General features: G+C 38.2%; 1 protein-coding gene across 1 annotated transcript in view; it reads left to right on the top strand.

Moving 5' to 3' along the window:
• PRDM2 (PR/SET domain 2) overlaps nt 1–22,021 on the top strand; it is a gene marked incomplete at its 3' end in the record, with an annotated part of 61,294 nt that overhangs the window by 5,052 nt on the left and 34,221 nt on the right. The window contains exons 2-5 of the mRNA XM_082009381.1: nt 3,662–3,779; nt 5,044–5,147; nt 8,743–8,895; nt 14,950–15,076. Coding sequence (XP_081865507.1) covers nt 3,662–3,779; nt 5,044–5,147; nt 8,743–8,895; nt 14,950–15,076 — 502 coding nt within the window. The remainder of the gene's footprint in view (nt 1–3,661; nt 3,780–5,043; nt 5,148–8,742; nt 8,896–14,949; nt 15,077–22,021) is intronic.

Here is a 22,021-nt window from a genome sequence, read left to right as displayed (position 1 = left end):
CTGAATGATCAAAGTTCAGTGTCAGAGGGCAGGTAGTTTTTTTTAGGGCTAATGCACGTGGTTCAACATATGCCTAGTTCTCACCAAGCAGAATTCTTTCATAATGTGGACAGACTTTACGGGAAACTGTGCATGCTTGTAACTTTGAAATTCTGGTCCTTTTTATCAGGAATATGGTTTGGTGATTATAGTTAGGTAATAAAGGGCTAGTTGTTTAATGACAATGTGAGTAGTGTTTACTGTTGTGTTATACAAATAATAGTATGAATAATATTATAAGCAGCCTATTGAACCTTGTAGGCTCCTTAAAATAGAAATAATCACTTACTAGACATTCATAAATCATTTATTAGCTTTCTATTGCCTTTCAAACTTTAATATAAAAATACCTTAAAACCTTTTGTATTAATTATAACCTGCTGCTAAGGATTCTGAGCTGTTGATTTATTTATTTATTTATAATTAACATTTAGGGTACTGAAATAACAGCTATGACATTATCTAGAACTCTCTCTTCTCTCTAAAAGCTGCCTTTAGCTTATTATATTTGTTGCAGAGCAGTCAACTTGACAGCAGATATTTTAACGTCAATCTTTAGAGGGAAGTGGCATGTTTGTAGCATGTAAATAGAGCAGTGGAAAGACAGCAATAGACTCAGTAGTAGCTCTGTGAAGTATGTTAAAATACAAGCTTCATCATGTCAGGTACTCTACCATAAAGGTTTTATGCACATTACTAGTCTCCAGTACGTGCAGGGTAGCTTGTCTCTAACGTTTGTACCTAACGTTTGGTACCGGGTAGTACCGGATATATCCATGTGTATGGCAGAGTAGGTGGTGTATCCGAAGTGCAAGTTCTAGTATTTACATTGGAGTAGTTTGCTGCAACATCCTCGATTCAATAGGTAAACCAAAAAACTTTCAAGTTTTGTGAACTGTATGCACTTCTCAGAACTTTGTGTGTGGTTTTCTCCTTAAGTTACTGTTTAGTTTTTCTCACAAATGCTAAGTTTTCACATTAAGGCAATACCAGAAACTGGTTTAGATTGATTTTTGGTGACCGATTAGATCGAGAATGCCTGGAAGTCATCATTTGAAGAGGGGAAATAAAGGCTTGCCAATATATGTGAAATTATTCTCAGTGTGGTGGGTAGCTGGTGTTCTGGCTTAGCGCTGTATTTCCAAAGTCATCACTTGTGTGTTTCTAGGCAAGTTATTCCTGTTACTGAAGCTTTACATCATCCTCTCCTTATGCATAGAGGCATACACAGTTGTTTCATTTGGAACTTTTATGTGTGTGTTTAGGAAATGATTGACAAAATGAAAACGGAAGGCTGCATGAGCAGGTCTGGACCCTCAGACAGTAAGTGCTCTGGAGCTGGAATTGCCCTTTGTTTTGAAACTTTGAGGTGCCCCTGTACTCTGAGCTGAAATACAAGTTAGCTTTCATTATGAACACAAATAGTACTAGGGTATACTCAGGAAAATTGCAGTATATCTCAGTTTTCACTTAAAAGAATGGAAAGATTCTTTAAAAAATATACAGAGGATGGAAAATGCTTAGACCTGTGTGTTGAGTACAAATAAATATTTTTAGAATTTAACAACGTGTAGCATTTAATTTCCTAATTCTCTATTAATAGACCTGCCAAAATAGTTAAATATTTTTTTCCCTTGCTTTTTGTCACCGTTACTTTTTATGGGCAGGTATTTATGTTAACTCAAACAGAAAATTAAACGGATGGTTGGTAAAACATAAAAGTTTTTCCAGTCATTCTTTTCATCCATGCTGTCAGTTGTGATTAAGATAAGCTACATGCTGCCTGTCTGAAGCCGATCCAGTCAGGCCTATATGATTTTACTAACCTTTACGGAAAGGTTTTGACCTTTACTTGCTGAGGGTCACGATGGAGAAACTGCGTTGCTGGCTCAAGCAGGTTTATTTGATCCACATGTGTTCTATGTTTTGAAACAGAAATTGCAGAAAGTGAGTGTCTAGGTGTTAAGAAAAGGTAATGGAATGCAGCTGCTGATGCTTTAGTGCAGAATCAATTTGCATTATACCTCTGTTTTAGGGGCTTTTACAGTTTTATTTGTTGTAGGAAACTGAGGATTTTAAGAACCATGTCAATAGGATGGTTATGAAATAAAATGAAAAAAATCCTCTTCTTCCTGTGTTCTGGCTGCTTTGCTGCGTACTGTTTTAATCAGTATATTTTAGCTTGGCAATTCACTTGCCTCTTGTTACTTTAATTGCCAGTAACATGTTTCAACAGTATAATTTGGACAAATTATGTGTACGTCCTGAAACACTTCGAACAACTTCTCTCATCTTCTCACTATTTGTTATTCAAAAAATACAGAGCTAACAAAGATTTCTACTAGCAGCATCATGTGTTGCTCTTAAGGCAGTCAGAAGCATTTTCTAGTAGAAGAGTTCATATTTAAGATCTAGTGTACAGCTGAAACATGAAATAAGGAAAACTTTTTGTAGCTTATTTTCAGAAAAGATTAGGTCCGAATGTTAGATTAGGTCTGTTGTAGCTGTCTGTAATTTAAAGGGAAAATTAATATACCACTTTTACTTTTTTAAATCGAGTTAGACTTTCCAGGCAGGTTACATAAGAGCTAGTATGTTTTCATGCTATGTGGGTTTTTGGTTTGTTGGTTTTTTTTAAACTGGAGTTGTCTAGTTTAAAAATGGAATTAAAAATACTGTTTACAAATACGTTGTGTAATCAGAGTAATTCTAATGCTTCAATAGAATATTTAAGGAACTGGAGATTTTTATAGTGATAACTCATAAATACTAAAACTTTAGCACTGTTTCTGTGAATACCTATGACATATTTTTTTTGAAGAAAGTCTCAGCACAATAGTATAGGCAGGTAGATCAACAATATAATGTATGTTATCTGAAATTTGGAAGAACTTTAATACGAAATGGCGCAAAGGAATGTTGTCTCAACATAATGTAGAATGTAACAAACTGATCAGTCAAAATAATGCAACTGAAAACTGTTCTGTGGATGAGTTTTAGATTACCATATTAATGAGCGGTTTCAAAGACTTAACACTAAGCCTGAACTCATTTGAAGACTATATTCTGAAAAATAGAGATACTTTCCATGGTATAGTACTTTTCCGTTCATTCATCTTCAGGTATAATATAGTAGTGCTGTCAGGTAAGTCATATTCAGACAGGAAAAAGAAAATAGCTCTAATTCTCCAAGTAACTCAAGGGAGAATTTTGAATTTGTTTTTAAGGAGAGGGCAGGGAAGATGAATGAAATGGCAAATGGCCTAAAAGATACAGGAAAACCCTTTCAGTTAGATTTACTCACTGTATACTGCTTGTAATCAAAACACATCCATTAACTAATTACAGCAACTTTAGTTATCAGTGTTTTACATATATCTGTAATGTGGTCTTAGAACTCTGCATTAGAGCATAAACAAATGTAATTAAATTAATAGTGAAAACGGGAATATTCTGATAAAAAGATAGTTCTACGTTAGCACATTGATGGAGGAGACCCTAGTGGAAATGGCAATTTGGAAATCTTACCAGGAGTTTTGGTTGCTCGCGTGGGTTGATCATCTGTTGTGCTATTGTTTTTATCTGTTAATGGTCGTGGCCCTTCTGGCTTTTTGACTTGTAGAACCCAACTGAATCTACTGTTGCTGTGGAGACCTTAGATGATGTACCTGAGCATGTGCTTAGGGGGCTTCCTGAGGACGTGAGGCTCTTCCCATCTGCTGTTGACAAGACACGGCTTGGTGAGTGCTACAACTGTGAAAAGAGAATGAAAATTTTTACATGAGCTCACGTAAATTACAGTTGCTGTGAAAGTTTGGTGCCCTCCTGTGTGGGGTAGAGATGATATTTGGTGCACTTATCTGAAATAAATTCTGTTGGAAAGAGTGGACAGCTTATAAGTTTTTCCAGCATCCCAAGATGATGTTCCTAGAACATGAGAATTGTGGTCAAAGATGGACCGAGATGCAAATAGTTGACATTATGAAAACACTGATATATTACTTCACTGGTGTGTTTTTACTTACAGCACTTTCACTTTTGCCAGTTTTGTGTTTTGCAACTGTCATCTCTCTTTAAAATGCCGCATCTCACTGTCCATTCAACATAAAAAGTTTAATTTATAAGAACAGATCTAGTGCAGACTTGAAAGCTGCTATATGGAGCAAAGTGTTACTTCTGTAATGTGTCCAAAATGCTTGGCTTCTTTTTTTAATAGAGCTTAACGAGGCAGAACTTTGATGAAAGTCAGAATTGCAGGCTGGATACTTGCTGAAGTTGAAAGCTGTTATTTTGAGGAATAAGCCTGACAATAGATGTATTACTATTAGTAACAGGTTATAAGCTCCTTGGAGCAAGGTTAATATTTTCTAGTATGAACCTGATCTAGCATGGTCTGAATGAGAATGTTATGTTTAATCAGCAGTTATCTGTCAATCTGTTCTTAGTTTTCATGCTATAAAATGTGAAATGCAGCTGTCCATTTTCAGTTTGGTTAAATCTTGTCAATAAATTTGTGGGCAGATACACATGTTTTAACCAGTCCTAAATGTTTTTTTCTTCAAAATATGCTCACAAGTTTTGTGAGGGCTTCATTTGCCTGGCATTGTTTCAGACAAAGCAAATAGGATTTTTGTTGTAATAACTTACTCAGCAAAGCAGCTGAAATCTGGGACTTTACAATGTAAAACCTGTAATGCTCTTACGGTATTTTGAATATCACCTGAAGTACAAGAAAAATTGAGGTTGTTTTTTTATCTTCAGAGATACAGTAACCCCCATGAGCAAAGAATGAAACCAGGTAGATCCTTAAACCTTTCATGATTGCAGTGAGTTTTGAGGAGAGGATTGTTTGAATTCATTTTAGTAAACTTTAATTTCCGTATTGTGATCTTAATATTTTAGAGTGCTCCCCAATCTGCGACAGAAACGTATAATGATGTTAAGAAAGATTAATTGCTTGAGATAACTTAGATTAGTTCTAACAACTGCTATGTGTCTCTTCAGGTGTCTGGGCAACAAAATCAATTTTAAAAGGCAAGAAGTTTGGACCATTTGTTGGTGACAAGAAAAAAAGATCTCAAGTTAAGAGCAATGTATACATGTGGGAGGTAAGAAACGGCTTGTAAATGGAAAAAGGTATCTGTCACTAGGTCAGTATTTTGTATTTAGCCTTTAATTTTCCCAGAGTGTTAGAATAGACATGGTGTGAAATAACTGCCATCTATGTCTACATTAGTTATTTTTAGACGCTTAGATTGAGCAACCATTCTGAATTACGAAGTTTTAAACGATTGGCATTGTTTGAAATTGCTGAACTAATTTTCTTATATGCTGTCTCTGGATCACACCTCCCCTTGAGAGTCTCTTGCTGGCAAAGGTTTGCTTTGTTGGCTTGAACCCTTCGTGGTAGCCCTTCTGCAACTGAGTACTGTCAACTGCTTATGAAATTAGGGAAATTAGGAGGATATGGAATTTCTTAAGGAAGCCACAGCACTCCTCCTCATTTAGCTCTTTGAAGACCAGCTTTGTTATGGGAATTGGTTTTGCTTTTGGAGTTTTTATAAAAGTTCTCAACTGTTGCAGTATTTCTTGTACTGCTTGTGTTTGGGCTTGCCTTAAAGCAAATACTGTCTGGACAGCTGAATAGCTCTTAAGCACCACTGATAGTCATAAGACCTTGGATATTATGTAGATTTCAAAATGTAGGTGTCTTAATCTGGAGTTGAATCCCACCTACAGTGGCTTTAAGGCAGTTCATAACTACTTCCAAAGACTTCTTCAGTCTTTCTGAGGACACGTACAGCAAATGGCTTTAGCAAAGTGAGCGTTCGAGGAGGGGCGGGAAGGAGGAACTGTGGCATAGCATGTTCCAGAACAGAACTTGCTAGTTTACAGATTTTTAGGCTAAAGATACTGATAGTAGTCATCCTTCTGGCCCGTGGCCTGCAAAAGTTGAAGTGCATAAAACACTGGATGCACATACAAAACCTAATATTAACTCCTATCAGAGGAATCTATCTAGAAAAATTTCCCATAAATGCAAATTCACATTCAGGAAAGTAATAAAGCGTTCCAGTATAATTTTGTTGCATTGAGCTAATATTATCACAGACTCCACTGTATGAGGTATCTCCAATTTTGATCTGGTACAAGAACACTTAGTGAGATTGAATCAGTCAAGTAAATTATTGACCTTGCAATTGTTTTTCTCCGTGCTGGATTTTGAATGTTCTCAGTGGATATGTCTTAATATTTTTTGTGTTGAGAAATGATAATTTTTAAACAAGCTGTTACAAAGTTTCATGGTTTGTAACGCGGGCAATAACAGGAACCCTTGCTAGATTTCAAAGTAATTGTGTGTTGCTTTAATACTGATTTTGGAATTACAAAAAAAAGCAGCTGGAATGGGGCCACAGCAGTTGGCCCCATATGCTGATATCTGAAACCACTTCAGAATCTTAACTGTTAAGAAAATGCGGTTTGTAAAAGGATGGTGGTCTGTGGGAGTAGTTAGGTGTATGGACCTCCGATTAGGAGAAAAACGTTTTTCACAAGAATCCCTTTTGTTTCTTTAGTGGCATTAATCTGAAGAAAAAGTAAGGCTTCTAAAAGCTGAGATTCTCCAGTCAATTTTAAAAATTTTGAATTGTCACGCTAGAGGGTCTTTCTGAAAAAGACGAGTTTTGTGTTTCAGTGTATGCTTGCCATCTCTGAGGAGAGAAATAGAGACTTCAACATATTTTCATTTTCTGTCAGAAAAAAGCCAGAGATAGGAAAATGACAGCAAGTGACTGAAAACTGAGGCGAAATGTTGTCTGCCGATTCAGAATGACTGGCACAAGTGTGCTGAATGATCTTTATTGTGGTTTACATGACTTGCAATGTTATATAGAGGAGTTGGAGCTATTTCCTTTCTCACAGTGCACAGGGCCTTTAAACAATATTCTGTCAATTAGAAGCTTTAACTGAAAAGTAATAGTGTTTTTTGTTTTGTGCAAAAAACATAATAAAGTAATACATAAAAAAAGTAATAAAGTATTATGTTTTGCCAGATATTCCATATCTGCTACCTCTTCCACAGCATTGTTCAGCTCTTTTTTTTTTTTTCCCATTTTAACCAAAAGGGTTGCTTTTACAGTCGTGGTCTGTGAAGCTGTTTACACTTTCATATTGCAAGGGCTGGGTGTGCTGATGAACATTCTTTCAAAAGTCAGCTGATGAAATCCATGCTGGAATAGTTTAAGTAAGGGAGATGTTTTCCGTTTGCTTGGAAAGAAACTAAGATGATTTTGGTATATTTAGTTATGTATATAAATACATATTTTTTTTTTAATGGAAACTTTCCCTTTTTGGCTAAAATTCTATTTTATTAAACCCAACAGTATATCAAAACAAAAGAAATAACATTATTAAATGTTTCTTGTTTTAAGCTGTTGTAGAAGTATACTTGAAAATGTAAAACAGTTTGAAAAGACTTAGAATTACTTGTAAAGTAAGTATCAGAAACAAAAAAAAAAGCTACAACATTATGTAAGAGAATGGGAAAGTTATGGTGAAATCAGAATTTTAGTTTATTCCTTCACTGCAGTGGTGCTAAGTGAATGTTGCAGGAGGTAATGAGCTAAGGAGGCTGGGTTTTGAAAAGACCTCTGCCAGGCAGGGGCTGATATTTATAGGCTTGACCAAAAGGAAAAAAGCAAATAATAGGATATAATCAAATTGCACATATTTTTCCTTTTTTGTTTTTCTCAAAATCTGTGAGCTGCCCAATACTCCTGAGACATTGCGTACCTGTTAGTATGCCAGTGTTCTGAGACAAAGCGATGGCAGAATGATAGTTCCAGTTGCTGACCAGTGGTGTGTTCTTTGGTTTGGAAAAAAATAAATAGCATCCACTGAGACCTCTTTTTATTGGCCTCTAACTTGGATTATAAGAAGAAGAGTGGGAGATGCATAAGATGTCTTGAAAGAGAAGCAGAGTTGCCTGTCATCAGAAAATGCTGACGATGTCGGTAACCTTGCTTTATTGCAAGCTGTCTTGAAATGTAGAACAGGAAGTTAGGTGTTAAAATTTTTTCTCCAAGAATGGAAACCAAAGAATTTACACAGCATCTTGGAACATGCAGAAGTTTATTGACATGGTCAATTTTTTAAGGTGACTGCAAGATTTCTGAAAGGTCAAGATTTTCTTTAATACCCTGAAGAAAGATGAAATATAAATGATGCTTTCCCTTATCTGTCCAATAAAGCAAATGCTCCTGACGCCTAGAGAGTTTCTTTTCCCAATTCATCAGATAGTAAAAAACAAGCTCTATTGCATTTATGTCTTAAAATCAGTCATTTTACTAACTGCAAAATCTAGAGAATCATTTCAGGCTTGCCAAACTGAAAGGAAAGCATATAATATATTAAGTGTTTTGGCTTTTGAGCCCAAAACCTTCAGAGAAGGGCTCGCAGGCCAAAAGTGTGGGTTTGTTTGGTTTTTTTTTTTTTTAATTGTACTGGTTCCACTGAAAGGATTGCAGAAGACCAGCAACACTCTCCCGGAGCGCAACCCCTACCTCTGTTCATATCCTTTGTGTTATCTCTGTCTTCAGGTGATATTTACTACTTTGTATAGCTTTAAAATGCATAGTGTTTCAGTACAGGTACACTTCAGTGTTAACAGTTGTCCTTCTACTTAATGCCATTTTTGTCTCTTAGGTGTATTACCCAAACTTGGGATGGATGTGTGTTGATGCAACTGATCCAAAGAAAGGGAACTGGCTACGGTATATAAACTGGGCACGTTCAGGAAAGGAGCAAAATCTGTTTCCCCTGGAGATCAACAGGACCATATACTACAAAAGTTTAAAGGTATCAGTGTCTGAAGAATCAGTTACTGCTCTCTTACCTTTTACTATTAATACGTTTTATTCCCCTTTATTCAAATCCAATTATTTTACTATTTGTATTAAGGAGATTTTGCAACATTTTATGAAATAATAATTAAAATATTGCAAACGCTACATTTCATTGGTCTAAATTCTTCTGTGCCAATACAGCTGACATTAAGATCTACTGCTAAATTACAGGATATGTATGAACACTATGTCTGTCTTGTTGGTTAATGACTTGCTGCAGCACCAAATTTGATACAAACTGGAATGAAAAACTACAGCAGATGACATACAATAAACATTTTTCTATTTCTGTAGATAGAGACACTTTCTACTGAGGCTTTTTTTCAGAAATCAGTTATTTTTATGGTCTTTGCATCATATGACAAAGATTGTTTATCAAGACACTTTTATATAGGTAGCTTAATGAAAGATTTTTTCCTGATTTTATACCATTCCCTTTATATTCAGGGAGTGGGGGGCAGGAAAGAGGGTGTAATTACTGGGGCATTGTATCTCCCAAACCAAGAAGAAAAAAGGTTTAACTGTAAGTAATGGTAGAGTATGTTAGTGTTAGAATGTTGCGGCTATTTGAATCTCTGATCAAGAACCTATTAGCAATAAGTATATATAGCTCGACTTTGTTTTTATTTAAAATGCTTTTGTGGGTTTTGGGTATATGCGGCCTTGCTGTTGTGCTGTTGCTGTTTCTTACATTTCCTTGTAAGGCCAACAACATCTGTAAGTAACCGGTCTTTGCTTAATAAAGGCATGAGTTGATACCATGCAGTTTAGAAGTTTATAGGGCAGTATAGCAATATGTAAAACTGTTATATTTTAGGTCACTCAAGCTAGATTAAAAAAACCCCCAACCCTTCTAAACATTTTCTGAACTTTCTAATAGCTTTGAGATAGCATTCGAGTCGAGGTTCGCTATTGCCAGCCGGACTAGTGACTTCTCTTCAGTGTTTATTCACTGAGGGCAGGCTCCCAATGTAAAGCTGTAGCCAGCTTAGTTTTCTCTAGACGCTTTATCTTGGGTTGCCTCTGCCTTTCCCCATAGTCACACTAGTTCATTAACGTAAGTGTGCTTTTGGAGTCACTCTGACATCTTAAATTTCTCTCTGAATCTTTTCTGCAGAGGTTTTAGTCCTGATAGAGACAGGTATTCACATATTTCAAATTTGTTTTTTGATGGATAATATTGCACTTTGGAAAATAATTGCTCTGCTAAAAGGCTGAGCACTGCTGACAGAATAACAAATACCTTGCCTCAGCATCTGAAGTACCCTTTTGTTCCTTTGTCTGTCTTCTCTTGTGACCTGATGAATTTTATCCTAGCAGGTCTTGCCAACAAGATCATGCTGCCAAGCATCTCTTTCTGAAGACTGGAGCATCCTATAAGGATCGGTTTTATTGGTTTCAAAATCTGTCTGGGATTTGTTGCAGTGTGAGATTGAGTTTGGTGTGCAAAGGGGTTCTTCAAAGAGTTGTGTTCAGCAGGGTTTATTTGCCCCTGCAGCAGCCCCTCAGATACGTGTGTGCTGTGCCTTTCCCTGTGTGCTGTGGGGTTGTTTATTTGCTTCGGTTTAGCGTTAGCAATACCAGTCCCGGGCAAGCTTCTGGAAATTCATGTTGGTGTCTGCCCTGTATGCTAGTTGGAGGGAGTGTTACATCAGAAACGGCATTACCTCCAGGCTGCCTCTGCCCAAAGGCTTGCTTCTACACTCGCTTACAGGCCAGTGTAGAAGCAGCAGCTCTGAGTGGTTTTGGGTTTGGGTGTCGCACAAAGCAGGGCACCGGGACCCGAGCTGGTATAGAACCACTGAGTTGTTTCTGTCTTGTAGACTTAGTTCTAGGAACGGTGTGTGGACATGCTTGAACTAGTTCTGCACGAGCTGGGCTGGGCTGGCTTGTACTAGTAATCCCAGCTTCATGCTGCTCCAAAGTAACCGAACTGTTTCCAGGACCAAGTTAGCCCAAGAAGCATTGCAGCCATGGTTCAGTGGGGCACTCCTGTTGTTCCTTGGCTGCCATGGCATCTGTGACACAGGTAGCTTAAGATGTGGCTATAGAAATGTCTGAGTTGCTTCGCTGTGCAAAACTAGGTTATAATGTAGAGTATAACTTTGCTCTATATTGGGGGAAAAAAGCTCACAAATCTGTAATAATGAATATTTGTTAAACATGCATACAGATACTCCAATTATTTGTTTGAATTTTTTCAATTGCACACATGGTCTATTCTTGTAGTTTAATAGGAATATTTTAAATGCAATATTCTGTTTAGTTTCTTGTCCATTCCACAAATATGAAAACCAAAGGAAGCATCAAGAAAGCTTGTTTTGTCTAGTGTTTTGTAATTTTTTTTTCATTGTTTAAAGTGACAAATTTATGGTAACCAGGCTTTTTAAATAAAGTTAGTGTAAAGAAATTGGAAGCTAAACTGCAAGTGACTGATGGTGTAGGTAGGAGAATTATAATGTAGAGGAAGAGATTTTGAATGTCTCAAAGGTCTCAATGGCAAGTTACTACATTAAAGCATTTAAATATTGTCTGTTGTATCAGTTTTTACTATCCTATGCCTTAGAAACTGCATGAAAAATTCATGCCTTGGGGGAAAAAAGGAAGTCCTGTTTTCTGCTTTCTTTACAAAATACAGTTGCCTATGTGTCTGCTTTTTATTTAAAAGGTTTGGTTTTGTCTCACCTTCTGTATCAGATTATGTTGTTCTTTTATAGGGTCCATATTAGTCTTAGATTCACAATCACACCTTACTGACAACTGAGATAAAAGAAAGCACATAATAAATAACATCTTAAATGTCCTTCTCTTTCTGCATATAATGTGTTACGCTGTATACACTGCCATTTCAAAACTGTTGTAAATTTACCAGCCCAGGTATGTGCACATGGTTCCTTCCTGATCTTATTTAGAGGAGTTCCATTTGGTGATAAATAAATAGCACAGTTTTTATTTACCCCCGAAAGAGAATTAGAGTGGTTTGTATGTCACTTTTTTGTTCTGCTTTACCTTGAAGCATTTAAAATGCTGTCCTGGCTGTTTATTTTTTCTCAAGGTTTTCTTCAGCTTTTTGTGAGTTTCTAATTTGTAAGTTAAACAGGCTGATTTCCTTAGCTTCATTGCTAAGGTAAGCAAAGTCCAAATTTGCTTGGTATAAAAGAAGCTCAAAACTGCACAGAGCTTTAACTTCCCTGTTCTTGGCTGTAAATGAATAGTAAGAGAATAGAATTCTTAAGTGAGCAGAAGCAAATATTTTTCTCTTCCATTTTATTTTCATCTTTACTAAAGGACTGAGGATATGTGTAGGTTGCTTTGCATATGCTTTCCCCAGGATGCATATAGGAGAGTTGTGATAGTTCATTGAAACAGCTTAAACTCATTATGGGGTTTCGGAATTTCTTCCTGCCTCTCCTATGAAATGAGCTAGTTGAATAGTGTTCTGCACATAGTACAGGACTTTGTAATTCTTGAAGAAGTAAAATTGCAGTGAAAACTCAGTTTCAGAAAGTCTTCTAATTAAGCTTGGCTGTGAAACTCTCCTTGATTAAAGTGAAATTAATTTGTTTATGGAAGAATGTTTTGTCAAACAGGTTTATAACAACTTGAGAACCTCCCTGTTACATAGGAGCGCAATGTAACGTACGGTTATGCAGTGTGAAAAACGCATACAAGTACTAATGTCACAAACTGTCCACTGTGGTTACATTTGGAGAGATAAGGCCATATCCAGGTGCAAAAGCACAGTATCACAGTAAAAGGCAGTGTCTGTGGTGAAAAATGCATACTGTAATAAGGTCAGACTGGCAAATGCCTATCTCAGTCTGTACAAGATAGCACTGCAGTGCTTGCACATGTACAATGAGTTGAATTTTAGACAATCTGTGCTACAACTTCTTAGGATATAACTTGTTAGGATATTACTCTTGGAAACAACTAATTTTGAAATAACTTTAAACCTTTTGAACAGAAAATATTCAGATTAAGGAATGCTAAAAGTTGCAGTTAAAACATAAAGCACCAAAAAGCATGTGGGAGTTATTAAACCTAATGAGCCTTTCCAAAATTCATACCTTTTTTAACGAAGCTGTCCCAACTTGTCACTACTACACAAACAATCTGTAGGTAAGTGGAGGAGATTGATTTTTAGAGTCATTATTAGAGGGTGTCATCAGTAAGAAACGGCCGTGTGTTCCCTAGTGTCAGAGTAGTGGTAGAAGTGGCACTTGGGTCAGCGTAGTCCTTTTCTCTCTCGTGTTGCTAGTGAGGGAGCAGTTTTAATTGTCTGGTTTTGAAGCTGCTGCTGCATCTCATTTTAGATGTACAAGGTTAGAGGGCTTAATTTAGCTTCTAGAGTAGTTACATCAAAACTAAATTCATCGAGTTGAATGTTAGTTGCAGCCATGCAGTTAACAAATTACATACTCGTTATCATCATGTGTTTGCACTGCCCCAAATTTTTGCCAGCTCTTCTCTCCGAGTTTGTATATTGTTTAGATGATGAGCTGTTTGCATCAGACGATGACTCTTCGTTCTTTGCTACTAAACAGCTGCAAAATGGGACCATGCAAATAGGTTTACCACTATTTATCCTATCGGGCCTCCAGAGCTGTTAAGGAAGCCAAACTGTAGGCTTTGCTTATAATATAACTTAAACACTTAACATAATTGTTGGGATCTTGCATCTCTTGTTGTTCCACTGTCTGGGGCTATAAAGATAACTATCACCTTTATCGAGTGCTGTGAGACCCAGTAAAAAAAAAAAAAAGTGCTTTAGAAGAACAAATACTACTATAGTTCTTGATACAAAAATTCTGTTTGGCTTCAGACTTGAAATCATAGTGTAAGGATACCCCCTACTCTAACGTGATGACTAAAAAAAATAGTATCTTACCGCCACAAGCCCGATGTTCATTAAGCCCTGGAAAGAGGGGGATTGTAGTTAAGGTAAAGGCAGGCATTTAAGTTGATTTTTCTCGGTTTGGGATAGAAAGCTTCAGGAAATGGAGAGATAATGATGTCGATTTAAAAAAAATAGGTACAAATACAATCTTTAGTCTGCAAACTTCTGGACTTACTAGTTTGAGTCTGATGGTGCTTTTAAGGAACATATGAAGTAACCAGAGAAACTGGTATTGATCAGTTTGGTGACAGTGCTGGGAATATGTGTAGTAATTGCAGTGATGCCTACTTGACTAACTTGGTCTTTTCTGTGGATTTTTTGATTGGATTAAAAAAAAAAGAGAAATAATAAATTTGGAATGGAAAACAAATCTCTCATTATTGTGATTAAGTGGATCTCTCAAACTTGTAATAATCATCTGTGTTCCTCTATATTTCCCTTACTCCCAGTGACAGTCTTTTCCTGTGTCTTCAGATTTTGTTCCAAATTCCAACTTTAGTGAGTGACTGAACAGTTTTACTCACTGTTTAATGTTTTGTGTAAGGTAGGTGTGTTTAGCTTGAGTAATGCTGATAGCTGCCTGAAAAGAAATACACTGTTAATAGCTATAGTAATAAACACCGGCGATTTCACTGCTGTGGGTTCAGTCTGCATGGATTTAAATCAGCGTCGCGATTCGAGAGAAATCAAAATTTGGGTGTTCTGGCTTGAAGTTTCAAGTCTATTTAATAATTGTATGTTACTGTGTACTTAATTAGCAATGTTGACGGCACGGGCCGGTTTCTCGGCGGCAAGGCATCCTCACTGCAGTCGGGAAGAGGCCGGGGGTTGCCTGGGTTCTGCCTGGCGGCGGAACCGGGCCCCGTTTCTGCCCGGGTTTACTTTGCTCCCGGAGCCGGGGCGGGAGGGGGGAGCTCGGCGCTGCACACGCTGCGCGCCCTCCGGCCGGCAGGGGGCGCTGGCGACGGCCCCCTTCGCGCGCGGGGCGCCGCGGGCTGCGCGCGGGCACCGCCGTCGGCGCCGCCGCCGCCGCTCCCCCGCCCCGCGGCCCGCCGCCAACAAGCCGCCGCCTGATTGGCGCCGCGCCTCTCTCTTCTCTCCCGGCAGCCAATCGCGCCCGGCGAGGAGCTGTTGGTGTGGTACAATGGGGAGGACGACCCGGAGATAGCCGCCGCTATTGAGGAAGAGCGAGCCAGCGCCCGGAGCCGGCGGCACTCCCCGAAAGCCAAGAAAGGTAGGGCCCTCCCCACCCGCGGCCCCCGGCCCTCCCTGCCGCGCCCGCGCCCCGCGGCGGCCGGGCATGGCGGCGGGGAAGGGGGGGGGGGGGCGGCCCGCAAACTTTTGCCGGGTGGGCGGTGGCGGCGGCCGCCGTGACCTTCCCCCGCCGCCGCCGTCGCCTCCCGAGCCGGAGGGAGGGCGGGCGGGCGGGCCGGCCGGCCGGGGGGCGCACGAACGAGGCGAAACATGGAAGTTGTGGTGTCTCTCGGCCCGGCTGGAAAAGTTGGCCGGGGCGGCGTGAGAGGCGCCGGTCTGTTTTCGGCAGTCGGGCGCGACGCGGGGAGGGAAAATGTCTCCGTCCAGAGGCGGGCAGCGCCCCGGCGCTTGGGGGGCTCTTCGGGGCTCGCCAGGAGTGCGGGAATGCCCTCTGCGCAGCAGCGCGCACGGTTGTGTCAGCCCTCTTTAAACTTTTTGTGTGGGTGGGGTTGCTGCTAAAATTATTTGCAGGCAGTGTTAACAAGTGAAGCGTCGCCGAGGAATGGGTTTGTGTTACCCGCGTGGATTGTTTTTTGCTTTAATCGAGCGCTGGTGCAAATGAAAAATTAAGGCTTTGTTATTTTCGATGGTTTTTAATTTGTTGTAATTTTTAGGGTACTGGTGATATGGTTTGTTATGAAATTTTGCAGGCAGCGTGAATGACTGCTTTTGGCTGACTTTGGTAGAGGAGGAAGGATGGGAGAAGAATTTCGGGGGGGGGGGATATCCATATTAGTCTTTATGTAAATATGTATGTCAAGCCATCCATCCATTATTTTTTCCATGATTAATTTAGCAGCAATATTTTATAGAGTGCGTGTGCCTCCACGCATGGCCTTATATAACTGACATTTTGACTACTGTTTTAGGCCCAAATCACAGTACAAGCTATCACTTACAGGGAGTAAATATAAAAAGGAAGTATATACAGTTGTACAAGGGTACCAATTCCTCTTGTAGGTGAATATGTAGATTTTGGAATTATCTGAAGGTTACAAATGAACCAAAGAAGGGAAGGAGATAACATTTCAAATGGCATCATTGTAAATTCTTTTTAACTTAAAATTTAGGGCCTGATTTTACTTGTAGTGCAGTTGACTGCGGAACTCGCATTGGGAACAAGATAATATATTTAGGAGAACAATTATTATATAAGGGGTTTTTTATTTTAGAGACTGAGGAGGAGGCTGGGAGAAGGAAGTGGTGCAACACAATTGGTTATATTTTTGAACAGTAATTTGTAGGTTAAGCTAGTACAAACTGAAATGCAAGCACTGATTTTTATTTTGTTGCCTGTAGTGAAAAGCATATTTAGCACGTATATAAGTAATTTTTTGTAAATTAGAGGCTGTATATTATGCTTTTTCCTAAATGTGTGTTGTCTTAGCAAACAGAATTTATGTGCTTGTGATTTACCTGAAAGGCTAGAAAAACAGCTTGAAAGAATTTGATTATATTATAAATCAGAAAAGCCAGACAGAATAATTTCTAAGGTAATTTTTCAGGGCATAGAAGTTCTATTTGCATTCATGAAGTTATAGATAAAAATATCAGTAAACTAATTTGGTGGTTACTGGGTTTTGGTTTCATGCTATTTTGTAGGTTTAAAGTTTTAACTGTTACGAGTTTTACAAATTTAAGATTGTCATAATTAGGAACAATAGGTCTTTCCCTCCATTTTATAAACATAAGCTGCTTACCGAGGCTCACAAATATTACCTCCCCCAACCATAAAAAAAACCCACAAAAAAACCCCAACCCCAGACACAATATAGATGAAGCATTTGAGAACTGCCAAGAGTAATTTATCTGTGGAATGATACTCTTGTATCGTGAATACTCTTGTATCATGGAGCAGAAAGACGAAATTCTTAGTATTTATTTGCTTTGAATTGTTATCATCAAAGTTTCATTGCCTATGCTGTAAAAGTCAATTCATATTATGTGCTTTACTCTTTTCTAATACGTGTATATTTTGAAATTGTATGGTTCTATCTTTAGTAGGTTTCATTGGAATTGTTTTTACTCCTCTACATTTATTTGCAGTTATTTTAATATTTGTAGTAACATCTGCTAATATTTGCAATTCACAGCAATTGTCTTAAACGAAACATAATATTGTTCTGCTGATTTGATAGCAGTACCTGCAGTTAGGATTCCAAAATGGTTTCTATTGATAACCTTTCTTTTGCAGATTCAGCTATATCTCTTGAATATGGAAGTTTCTTAGCCCTGGGGTTGACGTTTTAGGGAAAATGAAGGAAATTGTGAAGAGCAGGGTTAAAAGCAATTTTTTTTTTTTTAAATAATTCTAACTATGATAAAAGGGGAGAGGGAGGAGAAAGATGTGGTGACTTGACTTCATGTATGTGAAAAGTTTGGAATCAGTAAAAGGTAATCTTTTAGATTAAATGCCAATTTAAGAAACTTGCTAGAGAGTAGCTTCTCTGGAGGATTGTGAAATTTTAATTTATTAGCTACCTAAACAGATCAATTATTTTTTTATAAACTTTATTTTGGCCTGTGTTGCAGGTTGTCATCTTACATATTGAGGAGAAAATAGAACTAATCAAGAAGTGCCAAGTCGAAACAACTGTGGAATGAGTGTGTCCTTTAGTAACACATTTTCCAGAAAAGGAAACTGGCAGTTCAGTACCTTAGAAATGACTAGACAAGACCTTATTTGAGAATTGTATTGTAATTTAGTTATTCAAAACATGCTGTTATTAAATAGCTCATAATTATTCTGTATTCAGTAAAACAAATACCCTTTTGAATTTTTAATGCATCTTAGGCCTTGTCCTTGAGCAGTTAAGGTATCTTAACACTTGACAAATAGTCTTTTTTTCTGCAATTTTTTTAATGAACTCTGATTATGTTGGAAAAGGTGACCATTTCACAGGTATTCAAAATGTGATGTGTTTTGCCCAATCAGTGAAAGCTTTCACTATTGTAAAACTTCTCATATTGCAGCAGGAATACTCTTTGGTTTTGAATAAGTCCTCGCATGCTGTCAGTTCAGACTGTTTTACCAGAAGAGGTAGGCCTTACTAAATTTGTAAAGTTGAGATGGCATGTAAGAATCAGCAGCTGACCAAGTCTAGGGTACACACAACGTACAGATTTAAATGTTTTCCTTGACCTTGATCTGACCTCTGTTTGCAAGTGATTACTGACACAAGGTTCATAATCTCCTTCAGAGCATATTTAGGATGGCACCTGGCATTCTCCTCTAGGTACCAGTCTTCTCTAACATGTTTGCAGAAGGTGGGATCTTGGTTATGCCTCAGTCATGTTTCTTAAAACTCTCCTGCTCTTTACTTGCACAACTTCAGCAGTTCAGTGCCTTGCATTTTTTTGTTTTTACAGTCTGCATTCAAAACACATCTCCCATGTGTGAATGTTCAATAGTTACTGCCTGACTCGGTCGTAGGTTTTCATAGCTGGAGTAAATGCTTTCCATCATTCTTCTACCATGCACAGCAGCTTAGGAGTCCTTGAAGAAAAGGGGCAGTTCTTAGTGATTTACTCTTACACGTTGAAACATTGCTTGTTGTTGCTAAGGTGATGAGTGCATTTGAGATTTAGGAAGAAATTTAGTACGTTGAAAGAGTATTGGGGGGGGAACAACCCCCTTAGAAAAAAAGAAAACAACTCGGTGAACTTGGGTATGGACAGAGATTTCTATCAGAGCCAACCCCTGTTATCTTTGACATGATTACTCTGTGGTTAAGAACTAGCAGCTGCTGGTGCATAGTCAACAACTAGCAGAAAAATCATCTAGTGCATTTTTTTGTTGCTTTTGCGTTTTCTGAAATTTCATTTATTTGTTAAGCATTTATCCTCTGCTTCTCCTGAGTTGCAGTTAATATGCTTCTGTTCTGCCTGCCAAGCTTGTAGGAAATTTGTTCAAATCAAATGTATTAGCACAAGATTTTTCATTAATTCCTTTTCTAAGGAGAGAAAAAAAAAAAAAACCCAGCTTGGCTTTCACTTTACAGTTGAATTCATGTGTTCGTTAGAGGAGTAGTGTGGGCTTTTTTTTTTTTTTTCTGTCATCAGGGCATTTCTTCCTTTATATATGGCAGTAGTAATATGTGGTAGTAGTAAGCAATAATATTGAAGATGAGTGTTTTCTTCAAGAACAACACTTTTGGAGTCTCTGGCTTCAGACTCAGTCTTCCTTTCAAAAGTAACTTCCCACTAACTAAATAAAAGTATTTAAAAAGAAAAAAAAAGATGGTCATACATAAAAATATCCAGTGGTTTTATCAGTCTATAATCTGCTTTAAGGTGCTAAGTAGGCTCCAAAGCGTAATCAAACAACGCTAAAATAATCTAGGCAGTTTGTCATGGATTATGTGGCAGATCAGAAGTCTGTTCTCAGAGGAAGAAAGATAACTGATGTTGCACAGGATAAAAGTTTGCTCTGCCACGTGCTTGTGAATAATACCTTTTAAAAAAAAACCTTGAGGGGTGACAAGAGGGCAATGTTTTATGTCTCCTGTGCTTGTTTATACCTCTATGGTAGTGGTTCCATGCTGTGCTGTTCAGCTGTATTTGTGTCTTAGCTGTGTTCTGCTTAGCACCTTATCTAGGCAACAAACCCCAGTGGCATAATTCGTACTGTTGTCTGGAATGAATACTGTGTGTGCCTCTTTCATATCTTCTTTCTGTACAAAGTCAGGCTGCCAGGAGTGGGGGGGGAAGGTCTGTAATTTCATTTTACCCAAAGCGCATGCTGCGTAAGGTAGCTTGAGTGGGAGTCTGTCATGAAACCAAATGACCTCTTAAAAAACCCAGTTGTGTCACTTCTTAAAATAGAGTCTTCTGTTGTAGTGCATGCAAAATACCTGAATCAGGCTTACCTATATCTTGGACAGCCCCTGCTGATTATTTATTGTAGCACAGTTTTAAAGTCTCAAACCGTTGCTGATAAATCTTTTACAACTTTACTACCTTAAATAGCTCCACTGCTATCATAATGTTGCTATTTCCCACAGTTCTTATCAGATTTCAGGGAAAGCATGATCTATAGGGTAACTCTTAATAAATGATACTGTCCCAGAGATAATGTGAGATTAAGGTGGGTGAATTATGAATCAATTATCATTGGTTATAAATAATTATTATGCCCTGTCTGAATGCAAAGTGCAACTTGAGGCTCCTGCTTCACAGATTCTAAATAAATGCTGTCATAATAGAAGTTAAACTGTATTTCCTGTTGTATATAAGCATAACTATTGCTGAAACAGTGTCAGATTGCTGCTGTAGAAAAGGGAAATGTGAAGATGAAATCAGCATAGTTAAATTCTAGTAGAAAACCTTGCAGGTTTTTTGTTAATACTTTCATAGGCATTATCACTTCGTTCCAAATAATTAGCTGTACTTGAGAGTCACATAAATACGCATTTTTACAAAAGGTAGGCCTTGGATTGCCATCTGGATGTCATCACAAATGGAAATCGTGGCCAAATGATGCCGTGATTGTCTGTCTATTAAGTTACGTGGATGTATTAGACTTGTACTAGGAATAAGTTTAAAAGTTTATTTCCAAACAGAAAAGAGCTTGTGAGAAAAATTATTGTGTATTAATCGGAATGTAGCTTATGGAAGGATGTTACGGTTCTGTAAGTTATACACTTGCAGCAAGGATAACATGAAATGATACTCTTATGTAAGCTCTTTCCAATAAACGTAATGAAAAACTTAGATAGGAACTTAAGGCGGCGTAATTTCTTAGCCAGTTACTGGGAAAAGACAAGGGAGGCGGGCGAAGGTCAACAAGACCATATGGACCGAAACCTTAAAATGCAGTTTACTTTGATTTCCCCCAAATCACACTGATTTACGAGAAGAATCATATAACTCCAGTTAAAAAGCTGCATTTGGCATGTCAAGGGAACTGTATCACTCATGGCAGTTTCTAACTGGTGAATATCTAATATATTTGAGGTGGAAATCTTCTTTTATCCCTCATAAATGGGGCCTTTGAACAGCAGACTCGTATTACTTTAAATTCCCATCTTTACTTCTATAGCAACACCCCCAGTCCCTATGATAGCTGCTGCTCTGAGCTTTCCCGAACAGCAGAGTGAAACTGGTATGATTCATTCCAGCCTTGCCTACTGCCTACGGGTTTAAGAGTAGGAGAAGATAAGCCTTCATTTCGGAGGTAAAAAAAAAAATTATCTGTTTTTTTTTTAAATAAATTTCAGCACTAAATTGCATGTATTGACCCCTTAAACTCCATATTTCTAAGCATAAGCTCTTGGAAATACAAGTCCTTAGCTCACTTGGATATTTCCTCAGTCATTAAAAGACATTGGTGTTTTTGCTTTAGTCAGGTCGTATCATATTTATATGAACATTGGGAAACTTGTTTACTTATGTGCTATAATTATAAGGTTAGGGAAGGCTATAAGGTTTGTTTCTTCTTTGGAAGCCTCAGATGTACTACTGTGTATACACTTGCTTTAAAAATTTCCACATGTGCAGCTGGTAATGGAAATCTGCAGGTGCTGTCGGCGTGCGCTCCTGGCAGCGTGGGACTGGCGCTGTCGGCAGCACATCGCGGCATGTATTTGTACTAGCAGTGGGATCGGACACCCCGACGCTTGTAGTACGGGGGCCCCCAGCTTTGTCTACACAAGCATCTGAGTGGTGGTGCCGCTACAAAAGCAGAACTTCTCATAAGAATTTAGCAAAGGGCTTGAAGGTGGTCGGGAATGCAGTGTAGGGACTCGGTGCTGCTTATCAGATCTTTGTGAAGCTACAAGCACCTTGCTTACTCTGTCTGCTACTTAATCTCTGTGGTTTTGTCCTTATCTTAAAATAAGAATAGGGCCTTCATGATTGTAACAAGTTGGTGTGTTTCTAGCCACTTGCTTATTTCTGGTTAGGGCAAATATATATATTTAACTAA

Source organism: Phaethon aethereus (assembly GCF_964289735.1).
Source record: "Phaethon aethereus genome assembly, chromosome: 21".
In the NCBI taxonomy this organism is placed as follows: domain Eukaryota; kingdom Metazoa; phylum Chordata; class Aves; order Phaethontiformes; family Phaethontidae; genus Phaethon; species Phaethon aethereus.
This window is presented reverse-complemented; position numbering and strand designations above follow the sequence as displayed.